Below are 22530 nucleotides of genomic sequence, written 5' to 3'. Positions count from 1 at the left end.
AGCGGCGGCTTCTTCTTCATCTTGTCATATTCAGAGGCACACATGATGTTGCACGTAGCTCCGCTGTCTAGTACAAACTTTGTTTGGTGTGGCCCTACATCAATGGTTACCCAATCTGTCTTCTTTATTGACTTCCTGTCTATTAGCCTGATATGTTCCTCTCCATGCCCTTCATCCGTGGTCATGAGATATAGGCGTTCTGCTTTGCTTGTTGTCTCTTCCTCCTCTTCTTCTGATCCTCCTGATCCTCCCGACGAGCTCCTCTCCGTCGCGTCCATGTGTCTTACATGTTTTGTTGTCGATTGTCTTGGTTTTCCTGGTCTGCCACGGTCGCTTTTGAATTGGCCACCTTGGCACATGGTGGCAAAGTGGTTGCTTCTGTTACATTTTCTGCATGTTTGACCAAATGCTGGGCATGGTCCTCGGTGAGGAAATTCCAGGCCGCATCTATAGCATTGGGAACTTCGTTTCTTCGGCGCCTGTTCCTTGTGTCCTCCTTTCCAGTTCCCTTTTTTGCCTGTATCTGTAATTCGATGTATCTGTTCGCCCTTTCGATCCATCTGTTTCGCTTGTACAGTCGCTCTTGCTTCTGCCCTCGCTAGGTCAAGTATTTTCTCCAAGGTGATCGGTTCTTTCAGTAATCTGGTGCGAAACTCCGTGTCTCGGCAGCCTTCTATCATTTTGAGACGAAGTGCCTGTTCATTGTCATACTTTTCAAATTCACAATATGCTACCAGCTTTCGTAGCCTCGTTGCGAAGTCATCCATTGACTCTTCTTGCTGCTGGTATGCCATGTGGAACGAATATCTCTCGAAATCAACATTTCTTTGCGGGTCAAACTTAGCCGTTAGACACGTTTTCAACTTGTCATAGGTTTCTAATTCACTTTGAGGGAGTGTTATTAGGAGGTCTTCCACCTCATCCCCCACGAAGTTTAGCAGTAGATCCAGCTTCTTCCCATCTACGACATCAGTCGCCTTCAGGTATCGTTCGAATTTTGTGATCCACTTTTCCCACCGGATGCCCACCTGTGGTTCCGATACCACGAAAGGCACTGGTCTGCGGAATAGTGCACTCTGACTCTGTGATTTCGTGTCTGGCATTTTTACTCTTTTGGACACTTATTTATTTCTGGATATCTCGTACGTTCCTTCCTTATTATTCTTCTTTGTGGGGTGATACTTTGTCCCCCTTGTTATTGTGTCCTTTTCTTATTACTTCCTACTCCAGACAGTCTTTCTTTCTTTTTGTTTTTTTTTTTTTTTTTTTTTCACTTTACTCCTGTTTGTTCCCTTTGTTCTTGCCTTTGTCTGTGTTTATTCCTTCCTTTCTTTGTATTCGGCGCTTGTCTGTGTTTATTTCTTCATTCCTTCGTGTTCTGCGCCTCTTCTTCTGATTTTCGATTTTTCCTGCCTTTAAAATGGCCGCCCAAACGTTCCTGCTTTCTTATTGGCTCTCGCACCTGACTTTAAGATGGCCGCCGAGACTCTCGCGAGACTTCTGGGCCAATCCGGGCACCGCCGGACTTCAAAATGGCCGCCGCCCTCAGTCTCCGTTTTTATTGGCTCCTGCGCCTGGCCCCAATATGGCCGCCGAGACTCTCGCGCTGGCTCTGGGCTCCTTTAAACTTCGCGCGCTCTTCGCGCTAGCGCTTGGCGCTTACCAGTTGTCTTGCTCGTTTCTTTTGCGGCGGTTGGGGTGGGCTCCCACGTCGCCTCTGAATGCTGGACGGCGCTTCACTCTTCCCTCTTCTTCCTGGCTGCAACGCGATCCAGGGTTGGCTCCTGGCTTTAAAATCGCGACTTCTGTGTTTCTGCACGCAGGGACTCGATCCGCCTCGTCGCCAGTTGTCAGATCCCCGACGATCAGTAATCACTCTGGACACAATGTGGTAGGGGAACAGATACTTCTTTATTATAGTTGCTTCTCAGTCTGCCATCACACATCTGTCCTCGTCCTCGTCCTGCAGCCTTGTGACCCACAGGGTCCTAATGTCCGGCATCTCTGCCCTGGTCATCACAATGTGGCGGTCCGATCGCCTTATTCTGTGTTGGGCAGTCAAACCGCCATGGTACCACTGCTACCACCAGGCACACTTCAGAGTCCATGCCATGCAGGAACACGCTTTGGCGGTCTCAAGGTGATGCCTTGCTAAGGCTCACATAAGAGACTCAGCACAGCACCCTCTTTGGTCCACCAAAGCAGGACCACCCGACCTGGAATTCAGTTGGAATCTGGAAGGCCGTCTCAGTACGGGTTTGGCAGTGTGGCAGTAGGGCGCTTGTGTGGTGGCCGCTGCCACAGCGCCTAATTTATAATCAGGCCCTAAGTCTGCAAAGGAAAAGAATCTGAAAAAAAGTTTGCATTTTTCAAATGTTCTGTGGAAAAAATTATCAGTAAAGAAAAAATGGGAAAAGCACAGTCAAACTCTTCAGTTTAATAGGTTTACGAATACTTTTGGCTCTCCTATAATAATAAAAAATGGTTTGGTTTTGTGGATTATTTTGTATGATGTGCTGGTGCTTCATATAATCGATATTTGATTCATGTTCTAATGTGCTGCTGTTCGCTTCAGACATTTTGGGTCAAAGCAGTGATATATTGAATTCTGTTGATTATAGAATTTTATCTAAAATTGAAGCTCTAGCAATATTGCAAGATTTTTCACATTATTGTCACAATGATAAGCATCTTCTTAGGTGAAAAATGACTGCTTTAATGTCTGCTTAAAATGGCCCATTACACGTTTGAGAGCAACTTTCAGCGCTAGTACATACTTATTTGTTCTCTGATGTGGAACCTTTGGCATATTTTGAGCGTTTAGTATGCATGACTAATGATTAGAAAACAGTTTTATTGTAGTTTGGTTATGTTTACTAATTATTCATTCATTCATTTGAGCTCTTTCAATTGAATGAGAATAATTCAGGCTTTATTAGATATTGCAATGAAGCTATAATATTTTAGCTCTAAATTTTATTATCATTAAGTTTATTTAGTATTACTGTTATGATTGGTACCATTGTTTTACTTAACTATTGTATGCGAGTTCTTATTTGGAATCCTATATTTAGCTTGATTTAAAATGCTATAAAAACTATAGTCATTGAAAGAACACGACAACTTTCTGTTTGAAGTATATGCACTTTACAGAGGAGCCATGCTTTCTCTGGTTGAGTAGGCCTCGTGTAACTTAAAACTTTTTCTAAAATGATAGTTGGTGCTGTTTGAATGGGCGTTCATCGTGCCAGCAATAACACCTTCCCTCAGGTGAGCTTTTTACAAGTAATCTGCCAAAACTTGTTGTTGAATTTTGCATCTGTTTTGGAAAGATTCCAGTGGAATGCTTGAAGCCATCTGAGTACTAACGTGTGGCATTCTGATGGGATTAGTGCGAGATTTATGAATTTCACTCAGAACCGGTGGACATTTATTGGAGTGTTTTGTTTCGGATAGTCGGATAAAAATTATATGGCACCCCAAGATGTTCCAAAATTGGTGTCACAAAACGACTACAGCCTGAAACATGCCTGCAATTAAGATGGTTCTGTGTGTGCTTGTTTACTGGTAATACTATTGCAATGGATCTCCTACAACTGTATGTTTACAGCATAAAGTCATACACATAATTACTTTCTTTTATTGCTAAACATCTGCAACAAAGCTGCACCTTTAATTTAGTTTAATCAAAGGAATTTGATATTAGAGTTTGTCTTTTTCTAAGTCCACCTAGCACGGTTTTCTTGGGCAAATTATAGAAGTGTGGTGGAGAAAAACAAACCTAATTGGTCTAGGATCAAAAAGTTTATCAGGGGGACGTGGTTTGAAGCTCTACGATGCTAATGGAAGAATAAGCAACTTTTTGAAAATGAAATCTACAAGTTGATTTCTTATGGATTGCCTTGATCATAAGTCGTGGACATCAATATTTCACGATAATGTTATCTTATCAAAACAGAGTTATACACATCAATCCTATCTGTTCGCCCTATCTTACTATCTTATCAAATGAAAAATTGCAATACGCTGTACAATTGCATCCGACACAGCAACATCGACTGTTAAAGGCCAGATGCAATATGTAATGATATTTCACCCAGTCTGCAAGAAATGCAGAAAAATGCCCTGCAAAGTTGTATCCTTGCAGACATGCAAATAACCGTGTCATTACACCTTGGTTCAGCCAAAAACGTCTACAATTACCATAGATGGCATTTAAAGATTTGCACTACCCATAGTACAACGTGAATCTCTGATTTCTTATGCTTCTTATGCTGCTAAAAATGAGAAAGATGCCCGTTGGATTTTCTTACTCTACCATCCCCTTGGAAAAAAATGTCTGTTTTTCCACTTTTAATGACTTGTTTTATAGCCCTTTACAAAATATATAAATAAAGGCCAAAAACACAGCCTGTAGGAAGCATGCCATTTTTTAATGCAGTTTATATAGCGCAAACATGGCCCGAAAGTATTGAAGCACCAGTTACATTACACAAGACACATTCATTTGTGGTAGGCTGGGGAGATTGAGTGATTTGCCCAGAACCACAAGATGTTGATCCAACGCGGAGACTCGAACCTGATTCCCCAACCCCAAAGTCGTCGGCTCTGACAGTCATCTCTACCTATTTCTCATCTAGTCTTCATGAAAATCCCAACACATTCACACATTGTGTGATGAAATGATTATTTGCAACCGTGTCCCTTACTTTAGTAACATCCACAGGAGAGCCCATTGCTGTCATCAAGGGCACTCCACTATTTCTCGATTCCTCGGTGGTAACGAGTGAATGTTCGTTCAGCACTCCTTTATTTTTTATCAGTTGCTGAGTAAATAAGTTCTACATTCCCTCCCAGTCTTGTTCAGCTTGCAGAGTTTCTTTGTCATCATTCCACGTCAAGCCCCCATAACATTCACAAGAGTGCAAATTCCCAGTTAGGAGTGCATAAAGCTTATTGCGTCTGCTGGTTGGATTGCGATGCCCAATTAGGGACAAAGAGCCCTGAAGGTATAGTTCATACAAAAGAGATCATACCTACTTATCTAAAAAGTATAATGATGCTCAGCATCCTTCCACTCCTTCTGACACAAGAGTTCATTAACTTATGGGAAACCTGATTAGGGTTACCAGCCAGCAAGAAATTAGTCTTAAATACAACCAACTCTGAGAGAGGGTTTCTTAAAGTTAGTTGGCTTTACCCTCTTTGCCAAAAAGATTGTGGTACTGACAGCCTCTCACTTGAGGTAACTTATCTTGGAACAACAGCGCAGTCGGCTTGGTGCCACCACAAGTGTAGCCTAATTCCAGTCTAATCACATTGACAGGCAGTGACATTCCATGTCCACAACTTCCCTCCACACTTCAAATGCATCAAATAATAACTTCCCAGCAGCAAACCAACTTGCAGCCCCAAATGTAACTATTGGAATTGTCCTGCCACTGTATGGTTTTTTAAATTTCCTATAGTGATAAGTCACCACAGCTGCACTTGATATTGCTTACTGCATCTCTTTTGGTTTCTGCCAGGGGACAAAGGTATAGACAATTACACTCACCCACACTTAACATGATAATCGTAATACCACATGCAGATTCAAACAACCCAGATGCCACTGGACTCCATCTCTCACATGCTAACGGCTCACTACTTTAGTTTTATCTAGGTTCACAGTCAGACTTCAAAATATGAAGACTCCATAGCATACATATGCGAGCACATTACATGACGTCCAGGACGTAAATAGCTTCTCACACTCCAGGTCTCCTTGACCACAGTGTGCAACTGGCACCCACTCTCCCCATCTCAGATAATTCTCTTCTTCTGCACACGTAGGTTTAAAAGGTCATAGCCCATCGCAGGCCCAAACTGTCCCCTCCAGGGACTCTCACAGTATTTTCCCGCTATGCCCACTATGCTAAAATAAAACTGAAGTGCACCTTTGCTTTTGCCACTACCAGTTCTCCAACATCTCCCAAAACAACCATTTCACTTCCATACCAGCATACAATTTCCCCAATAAGTGTGTTCTAGGAGACTGTAAATGCTATATTGCACAATAGCTTTATCTGAAGGCGCACAAGTGGACTAATTCTCTATTGTAGTGTTTCTCTTTCTGGACATAAAATTACTGCAAAGTAGCAAGCTTCACCCTGTTGTGAAACTCGGCAAATAATTCTCTGATTTATGGAAACAGCATCAAAAGACCCAAATGGATGGATTCTTCCAGGCACAGATAAAGAGTGTATGTATTGCAAAACAGAGTGTATTCTGAGGAAACATTAAAGGTAAAACGAGTGCACCAAATGGCCTATCAGCTGGCAAAATTCATACATTTGTTTTTTTCAGTTGAGACTCAGTGATGAGGGATGATCATAGGCACACTCCGAGGTGCAATGTAGCGAGCACCCAAAAGCCATGGACACTACCTGTAAAACTATGCAGTGAAATGATGATAACTTAAAGGTTAGAGAAGATACACACACTTTGTACCTTCTATCATCAGAGACGCTGTACAATGTTTTAAGCCGTTCCATGGTGATTCTAAGATCTTAAACCTATCATTACACAATATGTTCACAGCATGTTTTCATTGTTGTAGGTATAACCTTAGGAAATGTTGTTTTTGTTGGAAACCAGTATTTCTTTCAATCCTAGGTGGAATAACGACGTCTCTTCTCTTGTATGTCTTAAACATTTGTTTTTAAATCCCGTCCAAACTTGTTGAATCTCTAAGCCCACCATTGTCTTGAAGATGACAGTACATTCAGGCAGGTGCTGGTGTCTTCAAATACAAGGTTTTGTAATTAAAGCAAAATAATCCCAAATAGCTGTCTATCTGTATGCACGATCATCCATATCCAAAAATGCCAGGGTATGGGGATTGAAAGTGACATCACACACCCATAGGTCGTCACAGGCTTGACCCATTGTCCCACCTTTACTACCTCAGATTTGAAATATAAAATAGGCAGCATCTCAGAGCTCTCTTAGCTTTTAGTTTCTGCTGCTGCCTTGATGAGCCCAGACACCAGGGCTAGCGTGGGCAGAGCCTAGGATAGCTGCAGCTACCCTGCCCTGACCACACATCACATTCACTTGTAAATGCATGTGTACAAGTAGCAATGAATGCTAAAGAAGTTACATTTATCTAAAAGTGAGGTCGACAAATATATTAACATTTTGTTTGCCTATACGAGTCCTGCTGGACAGTTCGTATCCCTGAAAAACATGCCTGCATTACTTTTACAGGTGTATGTAAAATGGCAATGTTGGTCCTGCATGGGTTGGGTTTAGTCCAATTTCAAAATACAGGACATAATTCTAAGAAGTGCAATATGTGTGCCCTGACCTTGCATATGTCCCTAAAACACTGACTGTACCCAAACTCTTTCACATAGTGCCTTAAAAGGAAACATTTTATCTAAAACCATACTGACAGCTTTGCTAGTTGTATTGCAGTCTGAGATCTCAGGGAAAGCAGGGAACAGGGTGAGACCTCCACAGATGGCTGCAGTGAAAGGGAAGCAGGAGCGAGAGTAAACAAAAACATGTGGCAAGTGTCTGGATGATACTAAAGCAACCAATGAGGACAGCTGCTCACACACGGATGCACACAAACAGACACTCACGCTAGAGGCTAAGTCAATGTCATTGCGTGCCGACCGCTGCTCCGAATTATGCGTCACTGCTGTACTTGGGCCATGAGTAATGGGCACACAATTCAGTGGAAGCCACCTGGCGTAGTGTGCTGACGGGGGCTAAGCAGAGGAAGTAAGTGATGACACGTCCTCTCAAGTGGGAGTGTGGGCCTATCCTGGTAAAACCTTGACTACACCGCCAGGCCAGATATTACTGTAGACTCCTTGTGCAATGCAGCAGGTGAGCCCTTCATGCGAAACACACTCTTGACATGCTGTAGGCTACAACATTATATTCACCCACCGCTACAGGCAGCCCCGGCTTTCCTACTTTGAAGGGGACACCCCTAAATATTAAACAACTGTGTGATGTACTTGCCTCCTATCAGTGGTGCACACCAGTGAAGGAACGTCACAGCGGTTGAGAGATATCTGGAGGCTGCTTCAACCTCAATAAATCCAAGAGTTCCTTACAGGCTGTCTAGTGAACCTACAGAACATAAGGAGCATCTTACAACCTTGTCAACAATATGCAGAACGTTCAAGATTCCGAAGAATGGTCTGGAATCAAAAACTGAATTATTTTAATGTTACACTGATACTTGTTTTGGAATATGAGTTGTAGTTATGGAGGTATGTAATCTCTTAAAGAAAACAACATGTGGTGATATTACGTGAAGATATTACCATGTTTAATGTTAACTGTGCTACAAGAGTTATTTCATTTTTTTACATTATAAAGGTAGAAAAATGTCAAACAAATATTGACAAACATGTGCCCTTTGTCCTCGCAGGTCCTTACTTTCTGCGCTAAAAGGTCTACTGATCCCAAAACTTAATATCAACTTGGGAATTCACAAATATACAAAAGGATGAGGAATTGAAGCTGTTTGCCTTACCGAACCGTGGAAATCAGTGCAGGCTGATCAGTGGAATTAATAATAATGCTAAGAATCTGTGGCAGTGAGTAGAATGAAGTGTATGTTATGTCGTTCTCATTAGAGTGCTTGGTTGCTTTGCCGTTTGGCACATTACATTTGCTTGTCGGACAATATTCATCAGAGTCTGCAGCTCTGCCTCATATCCAATGATTCTATAACTAGGCATTCCTCGGTTATGCATTGTGACCAACTCTCAGCAGCAATCTGAAAACAAGGTATTTGCAGTGATAAGCCAATACATTTCCGCCCTATGCCACCTCAGTAGCTCTATGTGTCTCCCAACCTGAAAACAAAGAGGTTGCTTGTGTCACACTCTTAGCTATCCAAACTGATAGACTACGATTCTGATTAAGATATTGCCTTGGCAATGCTGATTTGCTGGACAGGATATCCCTGAACAGGATGTGCAAGAATTTAGTGCAGCTAACCTTAGTGGATATTGCACTTGACAATTTTACTTTCCCAGCTGCATCTTGAAATCGGTCATCGGTGTCCAATCAAATGATTATGGTTCATATTTTTATTTGATTGGCAGAACATCACAGTTTTATTACCAAGTTATGAAGTCCAATGTTAATAAACACATGATTCAATAGCAACCTGTTGACGAAGAGTACGCACCGGGAAGTGACTTCTACACCATATTTAATAGTAAATGTGTAGCTTATATGGAACAAAAAGACTGGCCACAATGTATTTTAGTCAAGTTAATTGTAAAAGATGCAAGGTGTTTCTCAAAACATAACATAGCCCTCTTTATAATGCTTGTAAAATGGACACTGGAAGATTACTAGCCGTGACCATGACAGGGCTCACTGGTTAGATTTTTATTCTGAAGCACTGGGGCCTAGTGGGTGAAAGGAAGCCATTGGGTTGACCACTCAACCATGTTCAACATCTCAGCACAAACTGCTTCCACAAACCATGGAGGTCCACCGATTTAGAGAGGAATCATGGTAACCACAAAGATCTTGCTGCTGTGAACCCCCACGCTGCCCCCACTTCCTCCTCTCTGCGGAAACAGGCATTTTGAAGTACTAGAATGGTCTGTGCCGTCCTAAACTCAAGACCGAGAGCCATCAACTAACATCAACTTTGATCCCCTCCACCCAAAGTTCTAGATTGATGTGGCAATCGTGGTATGCAGGATAAATAAAATAAAGGAAATAGTGGGGGAAAGAAGGGGAGGTCGACAACCAGCGTGGCAGAACAGCTGTAATAAAAACGCAGTGTGTCAGTGGGACAAGCAGAGGCTGAGAGAGGAGATGAGTGAGAGAGAAACAAGAGAAGGCGAAAGAGCAGAACAATAATATGGAGGTCAGCGCGGAGGCAGCTGAAGAACTGCATTAAAGCGAAGAAATGCAGAGAAAACAGAATGATCAGGTGGAGTTTGCGATGCAAGATCTGAACTTCTAACACCACCACACATGTTCTTCTTTGTGTGAAAAAACAACCGCAGCCAATGTATGTCTGGCGAATTCCCCAATCTATACAAGGTAAATTGCGGACATAGCACTGTAGCCCGCCCGCCTCACAAGTATTGCCCCCAAGGGGTGTGTCGAAACTAGTTCACTAGGCTTCTTGGGAAAATACGGCAGCCAAGTCAGTGGCAAGGTGACTTCATTTTGCTTGTCAACGTGCTTCTCTCCCGCCACATGTCACTCACTCGTCTCTTCTATGAGCCCAGATACATGCAAAATGATGACAATGAATTACAGTGCATGAGAATGTCATACAGAAAACAGGGAAATTGTCAGGAAAAGTGTGCGGTTCGAACTTGCTAACTTTTCAGTGGCTTCCAAAAGGAGCCGGCCACGGTTAACTAATTTTGCATGCACTCTTTACAAACTTTTTTAAATCCTGCGAGATTTAACGAACGAGACACTAGCATCATGCTATGCCGTGTGCCTGCAAAGGAGCTTCATGTTATCCCTCGTGTGTGTGCAAAGTATCACCCGTTCAAGACGCACTTCTCTGAAGATGTAGTAAGACAGTTAAATAAGGAAAATTAAGAAAAAAAACACAAAACCACTTGTTTCTCATATGCTCCGGATCTCCGGTCAAACCACCATGTCCACCATTTTAGGTTGTCAGGAGCCCTCGCCACAGTGCCAATAAGCTGCAGCTGAAGAAAAGGCGCACCAGGCCTGTCCTGTTGAGCACTTGAGTGCCCGGCAGTAAATATTTGCTTTGGCAGATGTACAACAGGCAGGAGCTGCCATCAAAACATCAATGGCGCCCACAAGATACAAATGGTAACAATAGAACATGACATCAGGTGATCACCAGCTTCACGCGATGCGCTTTCAGGTATTCAGATCACAAATTTGGCCCGAATGATAGCTCAGCTGCATGTCGCGCAAGCCTAGTCCCATCCCCCAAAACTAGAGTTCGATGATGATTGCAGTGTATTCAGCCTGTCATCCTTCTGAAGCCGATTAAATGAGTACCAGTTTCTTTTGATTGAACCTACGTAAGCGCCTCGACGCGTCTACACCATTGTATTCAACGCTATAGACATATAAGGCAATAAGAGTCTGTCCAGAGGGACTTCAACAGAGAGAAAGCCAAAGGCATGCTATACTGCTTCGACTAAGCAGCAGCAGTGGCAGACCATCATAGCACTACTACACACACAGACCCAACTAGTAAACACACTTGGTGCAAGCCTTAGTCCAAACCGACCGCCATCACATCGAGGTCACGTTTAACGCAAGCAGTCGCAGTTTTCCTATCACTCACTCAGATTTATTTCGAGACCCAAAGAAGACGGCGAGCTCTGCTCCCGGCCTCCTTGTGTATGCATACTGCGCATAGCTCTCTGCAGAGTGTGTTATGACAAAAGTTAAACACACCAGCAGCCAGTGGCTAAACAAATACCCACCTCCAAGGCTGTATCACTAGTGAACGCCTGGTGCCTCAACCAGTGAGCACAGTAACACTCACCGCAGCCACATGGCCATCAGGGAGTCCCACTCCCATGGCCTGGGAGTGAGAAGCCGTCCGTGCAATGCACACGGAACCGCCCCGGCCACATCAAAGTGTCTGCTGTGCCGAGCTAGGGGTGGCATAAGCGCGCGCCAGGCGGGGTATTTTAAGCGGGGATTAAGAAGCAGCCCGGACGCTATCCGAGCCATGCACGGATCGCCTTTGGCTGGTAATGCCGCGGCACTTTTGGTGTTAACATATTCAAGTCTCCAAACGCAAGCCGGAGACTCACGAATCAAGGCATCCCCATAACTGATATTTCGTTGATGAATACGTCGCTTATTTGTGAACACCAATTAGCACACTCTCCGCGCATATGTGCATTCGGTTATGGACTACACAATACAGAAACGAAAGCGTAGCATTAATAGTGCATCTAAACATAACATGCTAAACGACGCAGCTATGCGTCAAATTAATCCCGAACACCAGTTTTATTTTACATGCGTCCTTCAATCAAGAGAGACCTGCGGAATATCACCTGGGATTGAGGAACAGCAGAGACACAAACCACGGCTCTTCGGCTGCGCTTGTCAAGAGCGACGACATCCCCCCGGGGCGAGGTTGGTCTGTTCGAGCCGGTTTTGCATTGCTTGCTCGCTCCAGCAAACTTTTTGCTAAAGTTTCATCTGCTGGCGCGTTCCCTTTCGAATGCAACCTTCACAATACGCGCCATTTGCTAACGCATTATTCCCTCAAAACCTAACCAAATGTAACACACAAATGTGAATTCAATAAGGCCACAGGGCATACAGCACATTTTTGCTCGCGTGTCCCACGGCCCCATAAGTTATTCGGTTAAACATCATGAAATCAATGAAAGGTATGCGGGTGAGGTAAATAGGGTGGGGGTGGGGGGCCGTTGCTCTCTGCCCCCATGTAGAGAGACCCTTCCCCCGTCCTCCCCCCTCAGGCCACTGCCTCAGTCCCTTTGCCTTACCGTGGCAGGAGTAAGCATGGCATCCGCGGGAATGTTTGCAGAAAAGTCGACATGAAGAAGAGGAAAGCGCAGATAAATCTTTCATCCAAAAGTCCCCGAGTGGCCGCGCTTTGCTGGCGCTCCTGCCCGGTCCCCAGCGCTGCTCCACGGGAGAGGAACCTTCAACTCTGAGGCTGCGAACATAATCTGCTCGATTATAACAAACCAGCCCAGCCAGATGGCTGTGCACTCTCAGGATTAACCCCCTCGGCGCCGCGCGCCTCTGCCGCAGCCCGCGCTCCGGCTCACCTCCACGGCGCAGCGAGTGGCTCGGCCGCGTCTGTGCGCGAGGCAGGACGGCACGCGCACACCCCCAGCCACAAGTGACACACGCAGGGTGCACGCCTGCGCTTCCACGCACCCGCGCTGTCACGCCCAGCGCGTGAACAGTCTCCGGGAGAGGCGGCTTCGGGAAACCATATGTTCTCGTTTTAAATACAAAAACTATGCTTGAGATGGTCACGGTCCTTTCCACAAAAGAAAGGATGTCAAAAGGAAAAAGTATGTAATCAGGTGAAGTCGCTTTAACATTTTCACATCCTAGAAAAGGTAACGTGGGGCGGGTTCTCTTGACTCGTGGTGAGTTTGCAAATCTTGGCCTGTTGTTTTCGCTGCCGCCTCTTTTCACAGGAGCCCCTGCACACACCTGTTCGGGTGGCCGCTGTCTTTTGGCGGATAGCTACGCATATAGGGCACTTCGCAGATCCGTTTAACCTCATGAACGGCGGTTCCCCGCAGAGGCGTGCTTGACCACCTTCCGCGTGTGAACTAGTATACTTCGAGATTTTCTTTAAAATGTGCTAGATATTGTGCTTTCACTGCGGCCTCAAATGAGACATAGCATAGGCAGGAAAAACTCGACAACACTTAACCTTCCGGCATTTCCAGACCATCAACCAAAATCCATTTTAAGAAACCAGAGCTTAAACAAACCCCTTTACTCCTATGTTGGTCTACTCTATACTGTACCTTTTTGGTCTGTACAAATACTGAACTTAAAATCAGAAACTGGCCCTAGGTAAGAGTCGGCAAACAACAGGCTAGCTCAGGAGACTCGTGCTCCTGCTGCAAAGATTCACCGGCATTGTGCTTGTGTGTGAGCAATGCAAACGTAACCCGAAGACCCATAGATAAATTTCAGTAACGATTTTATAGGGACCAACACATGCGCTGGTATCCATTACTCACGGAAACTTTCTTAATTAACAAGACTTTAACGCACCACTAAAATAACCCACGGCCCCAAACTCTAGCCGCTTTTTCTGGGGCATGGAGGCAGGCTGGAGTTGTTTCAGTTGCACTTTGCTTTGAACCTCTGATACCATCAGCAGAAGCCGGCTGACAGGGACGGTGTGTCTCTTCCCCTCTCTGTGTGAGGGTCCAGGAGGAAAGAAGATTTTCGGATTTAGAAGTACCAACTCACAAACAAGCTCCACAGCAGCATTATTCCAAGACCTGGTTCTCAGGAGCATACCTCCGTTTATAAAAAGTTTTTCAAAGTTTGCTTCAGTAACCGAGAAGGGATCCACCACTCCGCCTATTTTTCCTCTGGTGTACTCTGTGGGCAAATCGAGGGCAAATCACATCACACGGAATTGAGCGAAGGGGTGCTCGGCTGCATCTCGCAACGGAATATACCATTCTGGGGACGGGGGAGTTGCAGGACGCTGGTCGGGGGAAGCTCTGTGCAGCGGTGGGTCATGTCAGCATCAGCTGCATCAGACGAGAGGCGAGCACGGAGGCACACAGTGTGACTCTAAAACGTCACTGTCCCATGTCAGAAGATAAGGTGCGCCCTGATACCTTCAACTAGAACTTCCACAACGACCCGACTGCGCAGAGCAGAGAGCTGCGCTCTCTGCCGCATTTTCCGTCGAATTGAGAGGATTTTGTTTATGCTCAAGTGCACATTAGCATGAGGACAACACGCCTTGTAATTCGAGACCTCGAAAGCTTAATCGTGCCAAGTATGCGCATAATAAAAATTATATTCGGGGGTAGCATACTTTTTTTCTCAGAATGAATGAAAATGCACTAATGTATTCAGTGACGTCTGTTTCCTATTGGTTGACTGTGCAGGCTCTCAATGGCTCGAAACCCAAGTCTCTCATAGAGTCCAACAGGTTTTTTATTGAGTGATTGCCCGCGTCCTACTCACCTCCCAAGGCTTCTAGCAAGCAGACAGTGCAGGAGCCAAGACTACTTTCACTTTATAAGCCATTCACACCGGGTTCAACTCAAACAGCGCCCAACACATTCTCACACACATCTTACAAAATATCACATATTTCTCACCATTCTTTGATTTGATGGCTTAATAGCATGGATACTTAACGTGAACACCCTGCCTGTTTTCACTTAAGCCTTTTCAAGAACAAGCTGGAAAGTGATACCCTGCGAGGTCAGAGCAAGCCGAGGGAACAATGGAGAGGCAGGTTTAATGCATTAGGCACGGATTGTGAGAATGTTTCGCTGCGATTCCCCCTCAGGAACCATTGAAGGTCCGCAGGGGCGAGTGCCGGGGGTACAGAGACGGGCTCGCGGGGCTGTGCCAGCGCCACAGTGCGGCATGGTGAGAGGCTTCTAAGCCCAGGCACCCACCTCGCTGGTGTTCGGAAATCGGACTTCATTCAACTCTAGCAAAGACAGGCATTTCATTGAATATTGGGAAGGTTGTCGGGGTCCTTCGACTGCTTTCAAGGGTGCCAGGAACACGTTTGGCTTTTGCAACAGCACCACGCTGCGGCAGAAACACGAAGTGGACTATAGCCCGCAGTGTGGTTGTATGACCATGTATTTTTCTACTATATTTTATACCCTCTACAAGTAAGTCCCTAAGACTAACCCGTCGGATCATTTCGAGAGGTTCTTCCGCACGAGCACCACGCTTCTCGTCTGATGGGCTCTGCGAATTTGACGTGTGCCTAGAGGTGCCTGGCATCCCGCTGAAGGCCGGCAGGGGCATAATGCAAGCCCCACACCTCCTGCGGAGCAGTGGCCCCCATCCTTTCAGGGACTCCCAACCTTTAAGGGGGGCCCATTCAGCCTAAGGTCAATACATATCTGTGAGATGTGGGAGATTACAGAGCCCCTCTTTACATTCTATAGATGACCCTTTCAGTTAGCGTAACGCCACTGAAGGCTGACCTCCAACACTATGCGCCTAAAATGGAACACGAACAAACGCATATCCATAGGCGCATCTATAGGCTGAAACAATGAATCTCGGCGTTTAATGAAAGTTCATCTTTAAAAATCACTGCAAAATCTACCAGTCTGTGAAGTGGTGAATCAAAGTCTTAATAAAATCAATAGACTGGCTGTACACGTCTATGTACCACCACAACTGTACACCAAACACACGTTAGACAAAAATGCAGAGAACACCTACAATTACAAAGTATAAAAAATAAGACTCCCTCTGTTGTGTGCTGCAAATCATCATAAGGAGCAATGATCTCGAACTCAAAGCAAATATTTGAAATCTCAGCATTTAACTCATATCTCCCTGAGTGTGGTTCATCATGAGATGAGAGCAACATAACTTAGATCTAAAATAGTAATGTAGCTGACTGTAAGCCATGAAACCACCAGAATCTGGACTTTCTGCTCTCGCTCACACCAGCAACAAATAGGCTGGCTGCACAGCCAATCTGAACAATGCTAACAACATTCACTCTCAGACTGAGTCGATTGTTGTTGGTAGTTCTCCCTGAAGAAACACTCTAAAATGTCAGTCACCCTTTCAAGCCAAAAGAGATAGGGTAGGTAAAACCAATAAAAAACAATTTCTCTTTTGTCCTCACACTTTACAACCACTGATCGTGAAGTCAATCAGAATGCGCTAAATCAAATTTCATATCAATAGTAATGAACGAAAACATCAATTATTTCTGTCTTCTTATTATATAAAACATGTGTCTACTTATAACGATTCAAATGCATATCTTTATATCCACAATGTACAAATCGTATATATACAATAACATTTAGAATCTAAAAACATTCAGGCTCATTATCAATATAAAAAATGATCTGTGCAGCAATTACAGTACTTGGTTAAACATTTCTTATAACGGATCTTCTATTTGAATACACCCTAAGTAAATCGTCACCTTCTTCAGGACAAATTCACATAAAACACGTTTCATATAAAAACAGTTTTTTACTCTTAATTTCCACTTTGTTCCCCTATTTTCCTCCTAGGATTTAGTCCAATATTAATGATAAGATTATGTTATGTTATGTTATGTTATTTATTTTTTTATATAGCGCGCGGCGACTCAAAAAGAGTATCCCGGCGCTTTAGCAGCAAGACCTACGACGAGATAACATAACACAGCTGTAAAACAAAAAAAAGGGGAGCTCAATAAAAAAAAGGGAACAAAGCCTATAAAGTAAACAACCAGGTCTTTAGACCCTTCCTAAAAGCAAGTAGACTGGTGGCGCCCCGAAGTGTCAGCGGCAGAGAGGCAGAGTAATATTCTCATTATATTAGGTGGCAGGCATGTTGTTCTTAATATATCTTTTTCAAATCCACATATGTTGTTTTTTGTATCTTCCCCCTTTACTCCTACCAATGACACTCACTTGCTTTTCTACCTGGTGTTGCTGGCGCGCTGATTAAAAAACGCCTGAGGACTTCGTCAGCACCTTCTTTGGCTCCCTCGACCCGTGGACCTGTGGGCTCTGTTTCCGTCCCCACTCATCGCCGCACCCGCTTCGCGGGTGCCGCTTCGCGGGTGCCGCTTCGCGGGTGCCGCTTCATTATGCTTCATCTTGCTGGGAGATGGCGTTTCTGGTGAGGCGGTTGGGCTAATTGTATAGCCACAGGTGGAGGAACATCGCGCTGCAGGGACTCACTCTCCCAGGAGTCCCTGCACGGCCGTGGTAACCTGGCCTGCGCACCCTCTGAGCCCCGCCCCCGGACCGGCAAACTGTTCAAAGGTCCAGCACTGCTTCCTGTCATTGGGATTCTTGCTTTTCTACCTGGTGTTGCTGGCGCGCTGACTAAAAAACGCCTGAGGACTTCATCAGCACCTTCTTTGGCTCCCTGGACCCGTGGACCTGTGGGCTCTGTTTCCGTCCCCACTCATCGCCGCACCCGCTTCGCGGGTGCCGCTTCATTTTGCTTCATCTTGCTGGGAGGTGGCGTTTCTGGTTGGGCTAATTGTATTGCCACAGGTGGAGGAACATCGCGCTGCAGGGACTCACTCTCCCAGGAGTCCCTGCACGGCCGTGGTCACCTGGCCTGCGCACCCTCTGAGCCCCACCCCCGGGCCGGCAAACTGGTCAAAGGTCCCGCACTGCTTCCTGTCATTGGGATTCTTGCTTTTCTACCTGGTGTTGCTGGTGCGCTGACTAAAAAACGCCTGAGGACTTCGTCAGCACCTTCTTTGGCTCCCTGGACCCGTGGACCTGTGGGCTCTGTTTCCGCTCCCACTCATCGCCGCACCCGCTTCGCGGGTGCCGCTTCATTTTGCTTCATCTTGCTGGGAGGTGGCGTTTCTGGTGAGGCGGTTGGGCTAATTGTATTGCCACAGGTGGAGGAACATCGCGCTGCAGGGACTCACTCTCCCAGGAGTCCCTACACGGCCGTGGTCACCTGGCCTGCGCACCCTGTGAGCCCCGGACCGGCAAACTGTTCAAAGGTCCCGCACTGCTTCCTGTCATTGGGATTCTTGCTTTTCTATCTGGTGTTGCTGGCGCGCTGACTAAAAAACGCCCGAGGACTTCGTCAGCACCTTCTTTGGCTCCCTGGACCCGTGGACCTGTGGGCTCTGTTTCCGCCCCCACTCATCGCCGCACCCGCTTTGCGGGTGCCGCTTCATTTTGCTTCATCTTGCTGGGAGGTGGCGTTTCTGGTGAGGCGGTTGGGCTAATTGTATTGCCACAGGTGGAGGAACATCGCGCTGCAGGGACTCACTCTCCCAGGAGTCCCTGCACGGCCGTGGTCACCTGGCCTGCGCACCCTCTGAGCCCCGCCCCGGACCGCCATACTCCCTATTTGTTTGGCCCTGCTCCACGCTCTGCGGGACACGAGCGGGACGCGCCGGGAGAAGCCAGGGACAAGGGCGGGCCCTCTGAGGCCCTCAGAGGTCGAGGAGGCCGGGCCGGGTGTATCCCCCTAACATTGCCATCCACGTCTCATCCAAGGTACGTCATTACCGCACTCCACTTCCTATTTTGGACTATCTGTTGGACATCTAAATACTTGGCCTATTATATGAGGGAAATCAGGTGGACTTGTGATTAACATCGCACGGCATTCTGCTTCCTGTATCTTCCCATTTCACTGAGTCGCAGTTACAGTTGTTAATACACTTAAGTGACTATAACCATATTATATACTGCATTGTATTTGAGCTTTATACTGCGCCTAGATTGGGACTGTGTTTGTTCCAATTGCCCATTTTCTGTTACTTTTTCCTTTTGCAATACCCCTCTTTAAGGAATACGTTTGCCATCATTGTCATTTTGTGGGGAAAGTGGGAGGGTTTAAGCCCATTACAATAGCATTCGCTTTTTCTGGGTTTGAGTTACTCTCTCCTTGGGACAACATATACACTTCTAACCCAATACGATGTCTACTAGGGGCAGTAGAAGTAAAACAGCAGCCGGGGGGGCTCCAGTGACAGGTCCAATAGATAATTTTATAATAAGGGCCAACGACGCGATAGATCAAGGCATCTTACTTCTGGAGCGTAGGGTTTCGCAAGATTTAGCCCTCGCTAAACGATCTTCCCTCGGATGCATTGCTTCGGCAAGAACACCAGTTAATGCTAGGAATGTCCATGCGGGATCTATAATTGATACCCGTGCTGATATTCATAGCATACCAAACGAGGTTAACTTATCAGCATCAAATCCCCTAATCGACTCAGATTCAGAATCTAGCATGGAACTGGAAAGGACCCCGGAACTGCTCATTAATCTTATACCAGATGTAGCAGTGGAAGATAGTACAAGGCAGTTAAGAGGCAGTCTTGAGGGTGCAACTCAGAAACAAGCTAAACACACAACACAGCCTAGCATGCCTAAGGTTAGAAAACTTACCATGCAAAAGCGAAAGCCTAGGAAGGGCACTAACTTACACCCAAACGTAGAGGGAACAAATGTGCCCATAGTGATAGTAAGCGAAGAGTCTCAAGGGATTCCGTTGGCTACAGGGGACAAACTCAACGTAAATGCTGCAAATTATCAACTGCTGGAAAGAATGGGTGACCTTCTTAGTATCTATCTGTCCCCGATAGAATCTGACTTGCACGAATTGAAAAGCAGCTAGTTGAATTAAGTGCCTCCATTAAAAATACCTCTAGCGCTGGAGTGCAAACTAGTGCGGGATCTAAGACAAGTTCCTCTAAATCCACATGCCCCAAACCTAAGAATCCTTCAGTCCCAATCCTAACTACTAAGCCCAAACTTCCACAAGTTCCCTGTAAAGAAACCGCCGCAAACCAACTGGCAGCAGACATCATTGTCAATCAAAATGCTAACCCACATATGATTAAGGTAGCTACACAGTCAGGGAAGAGGCAAAATACTGCCCAGAGCAAGGGGATTCTATCTAATCTAACTGATAATCCTGTTTCAAATCCCCAAAGGGCTCAGCCAGCCCAAAATGTGGCATCTAATACAAGGCAGATACCTCCACGCATTAGCCTGCCGCCTGAATGTGGGGCGTATGTGCTGGTCCTGGTCAATGTTCCGAAATTTAGGAACGACCAGAATGAAACCCCTACATCCCTTAAGAACAAGACCCTACATTGGTTAATTGCTAATTGCAATTTCCCAATTGAAGGGGCAAGGGAGATTATTCATACCCAGAGAGTGGGATGGGTAGGCCCACTTAGGAAAAAGTTTGAGGGGGATTGCATAACTGTAAATTTTAAGAACCCCCAATGGGCCGAAAAAACTTTGGCCAGTGCACCCCCACCCTCTACATGGGAATTTAATACCACCCTTCTCCCACTGGGTTATTTTTATAGACAACTGATCTCCCCAAAGTTGAACATGGCGAATAACCCCGCTGCACCCTCCCACACCCACACTTTTTTACTAAGATTAAGTCTTAATTTCTTCACCAGAATCAACAATCTAACCACCTGAATGGCCCAGTCCAGTGGCACCATGCCCCAATCCAAGCATATCCGACACACCATCCTTACCCTCCCACAATGCCCCAGTACGATCATAGAGATGACCATTGGTGGCAATCTCATGTGGAACTATGCAATTTCTATAATATCCCCACTTACAACAGATTTAATGCATTATCTGGGCTAGATTATAACGATTGACTGAACTATGACCAGAGGGCAGGGGATAACATGTGCACAATAAATATAGGAGAAACATTAAAAGAAAAAAACCTAGTAACAGGGAATGTACTCACGGTATCTACTCTTGGAACACACACCATAACTACTTCGGGTCAATACCCCCTAGTCGAAATCGATAAATCATCAATAGTCCCCATTAAATCTATCCCATTGGACAATCTACAGGCTCAAACGACCCTACTTAATTCCAAACCATCTGACTCCAAGCTACATCTCACATTTTGGAACATAGCAGGCTTATTTTCAAAACACACCAATAATAACTTGTTAAACCAATTAAACCTGAGCAATATAGTCTGCTTCCAGGAAACCTGGGCTAATGACCCGACACATATACCTGGATATAAGACATACTTCTCCGAAGCGAAGAGATCAACCTCTGGTAGAAGTAAGGGTGGTCTAATTACGTACATCGCAAATACTTTGCAATGTGAGTCCATCTCCCCCCTGAAGTTAGAAGAGAATTACCAACTAATAATACTACAAAGAAGTAGACAAGTGGTCTACGTAATAGTAAACTTCTATAACAACCTGAATTCAAACGATTTAACTAACCTAATAAGCGAGATTTCCCTTTTTTTGCAAGACCTTCGGACAAAGTACATAAAGAAATCACTCACATTAATTTGGGGTGGAGACTTCAATCTGCATTTATGCAGAAATAACAACACTAATAACTGTGGGATTAATGACGATGATGAAAATAATATAACGCATTTTTTACATACAACAGAAGGTGACAAAATGAATGAGATCATGATGGAGTTAGAGTTGTGGTTTGTAAACGAGCTAAAGATTTTGCCAGTCACATTTGTCCCAACATTTAATGGCAGGGACCAAGAAAGCTTGATAGACTATGTCTTGGTGTCTATATGTAAAGCCTCAAACATTGAAACCTTTGAAGTGATAAAAAATCCACTTAGTGACCACTTCCCCATTACTATTGCTTTATCTGAACCAAAACTTTTTTATGACAAGGAAAAAATGAATTTATTAGACCAGCAGGAGTTAGAAATAGACCGCTTAAATGGCTTCACATTAAAATGGGGAAAAATTGACCAGGGACTAACTACTATAAAAATAGTTAGACAAAGCCAACAAGCTATAGTAAAATGTCTCGATTCTCTGACATCTTCAAAACAGGTTCTGGCTAGTTACGATATTATTTCAGAAAACATAAGGAAAGAACTTACTAGAACACAGAAACAAAATAGACAGAAAAAAAGGGCTGGTTTAGCCCAGCATGCACTAAAGCTTACACACAGTTAAAGGAGGCACTGACTAGAGAGAAGAGAGACAGAGGGGAGGTTGTCAGTCTAAGAAAAGCATATGCGTCAGCCTTAAAAACAAGGAAAGTGAACTTGTAGATCTCCCGCTCCAGGTCAACTACCCCATAGCTTTACAATTCTCGCATGACGAGGTAGTAAAAGCAATAAAAGACTCGAAACCAGGTAAAGCCCCGGGACCAGATGGGGTCCCAGTGGACCTTTTCAAATATAACGTAGATCTGTGGTCCCCAATACTGACAAATGTGCTAAATGCCACTAAAGAGGAGAGTTTAATGGAATCATGGTCAATGTCGATACTGGTCCCTATATTCAAAAAAGGGGACCGAAACAGTCCATCCTGTTATCGACCCA

General features: G+C 45.0%; 1 protein-coding gene across 2 annotated transcripts in view; it reads right to left on the bottom strand.

Moving 5' to 3' along the window:
* NTF3 (neurotrophin 3) overlaps positions 1-12701 on the bottom strand; it is a 247011-nt gene extending 234310 nt beyond the window's left edge. The window contains exon 1 of one of the 2 annotated variants that reach the window (XM_078673985.1): positions 12510-12701. Coding sequence is in view for 1 of the 2 variants with exons in the window: in XM_078673986.1 (XP_078530112.1) it covers positions 12510-12527 (18 nt within the window). In the remaining variant the exon portion in view is untranslated. The remainder of the gene's footprint in view (positions 1-12509) is intronic. The other variant, XM_078673986.1, reaches the window with a different exon arrangement.
* Positions 12702-22530: the final 9829 nt, after the last annotated feature.

The sequence above is a fragment of the Lissotriton helveticus genome, chromosome 1_1 (genome assembly GCF_964261635.1).
Source record: "Lissotriton helveticus chromosome 1_1, aLisHel1.1, whole genome shotgun sequence".
NCBI classification, from domain to species: Eukaryota; Metazoa; Chordata; class Amphibia; order Caudata; family Salamandridae; genus Lissotriton; species Lissotriton helveticus.
This window is presented reverse-complemented; position numbering and strand designations above follow the sequence as displayed.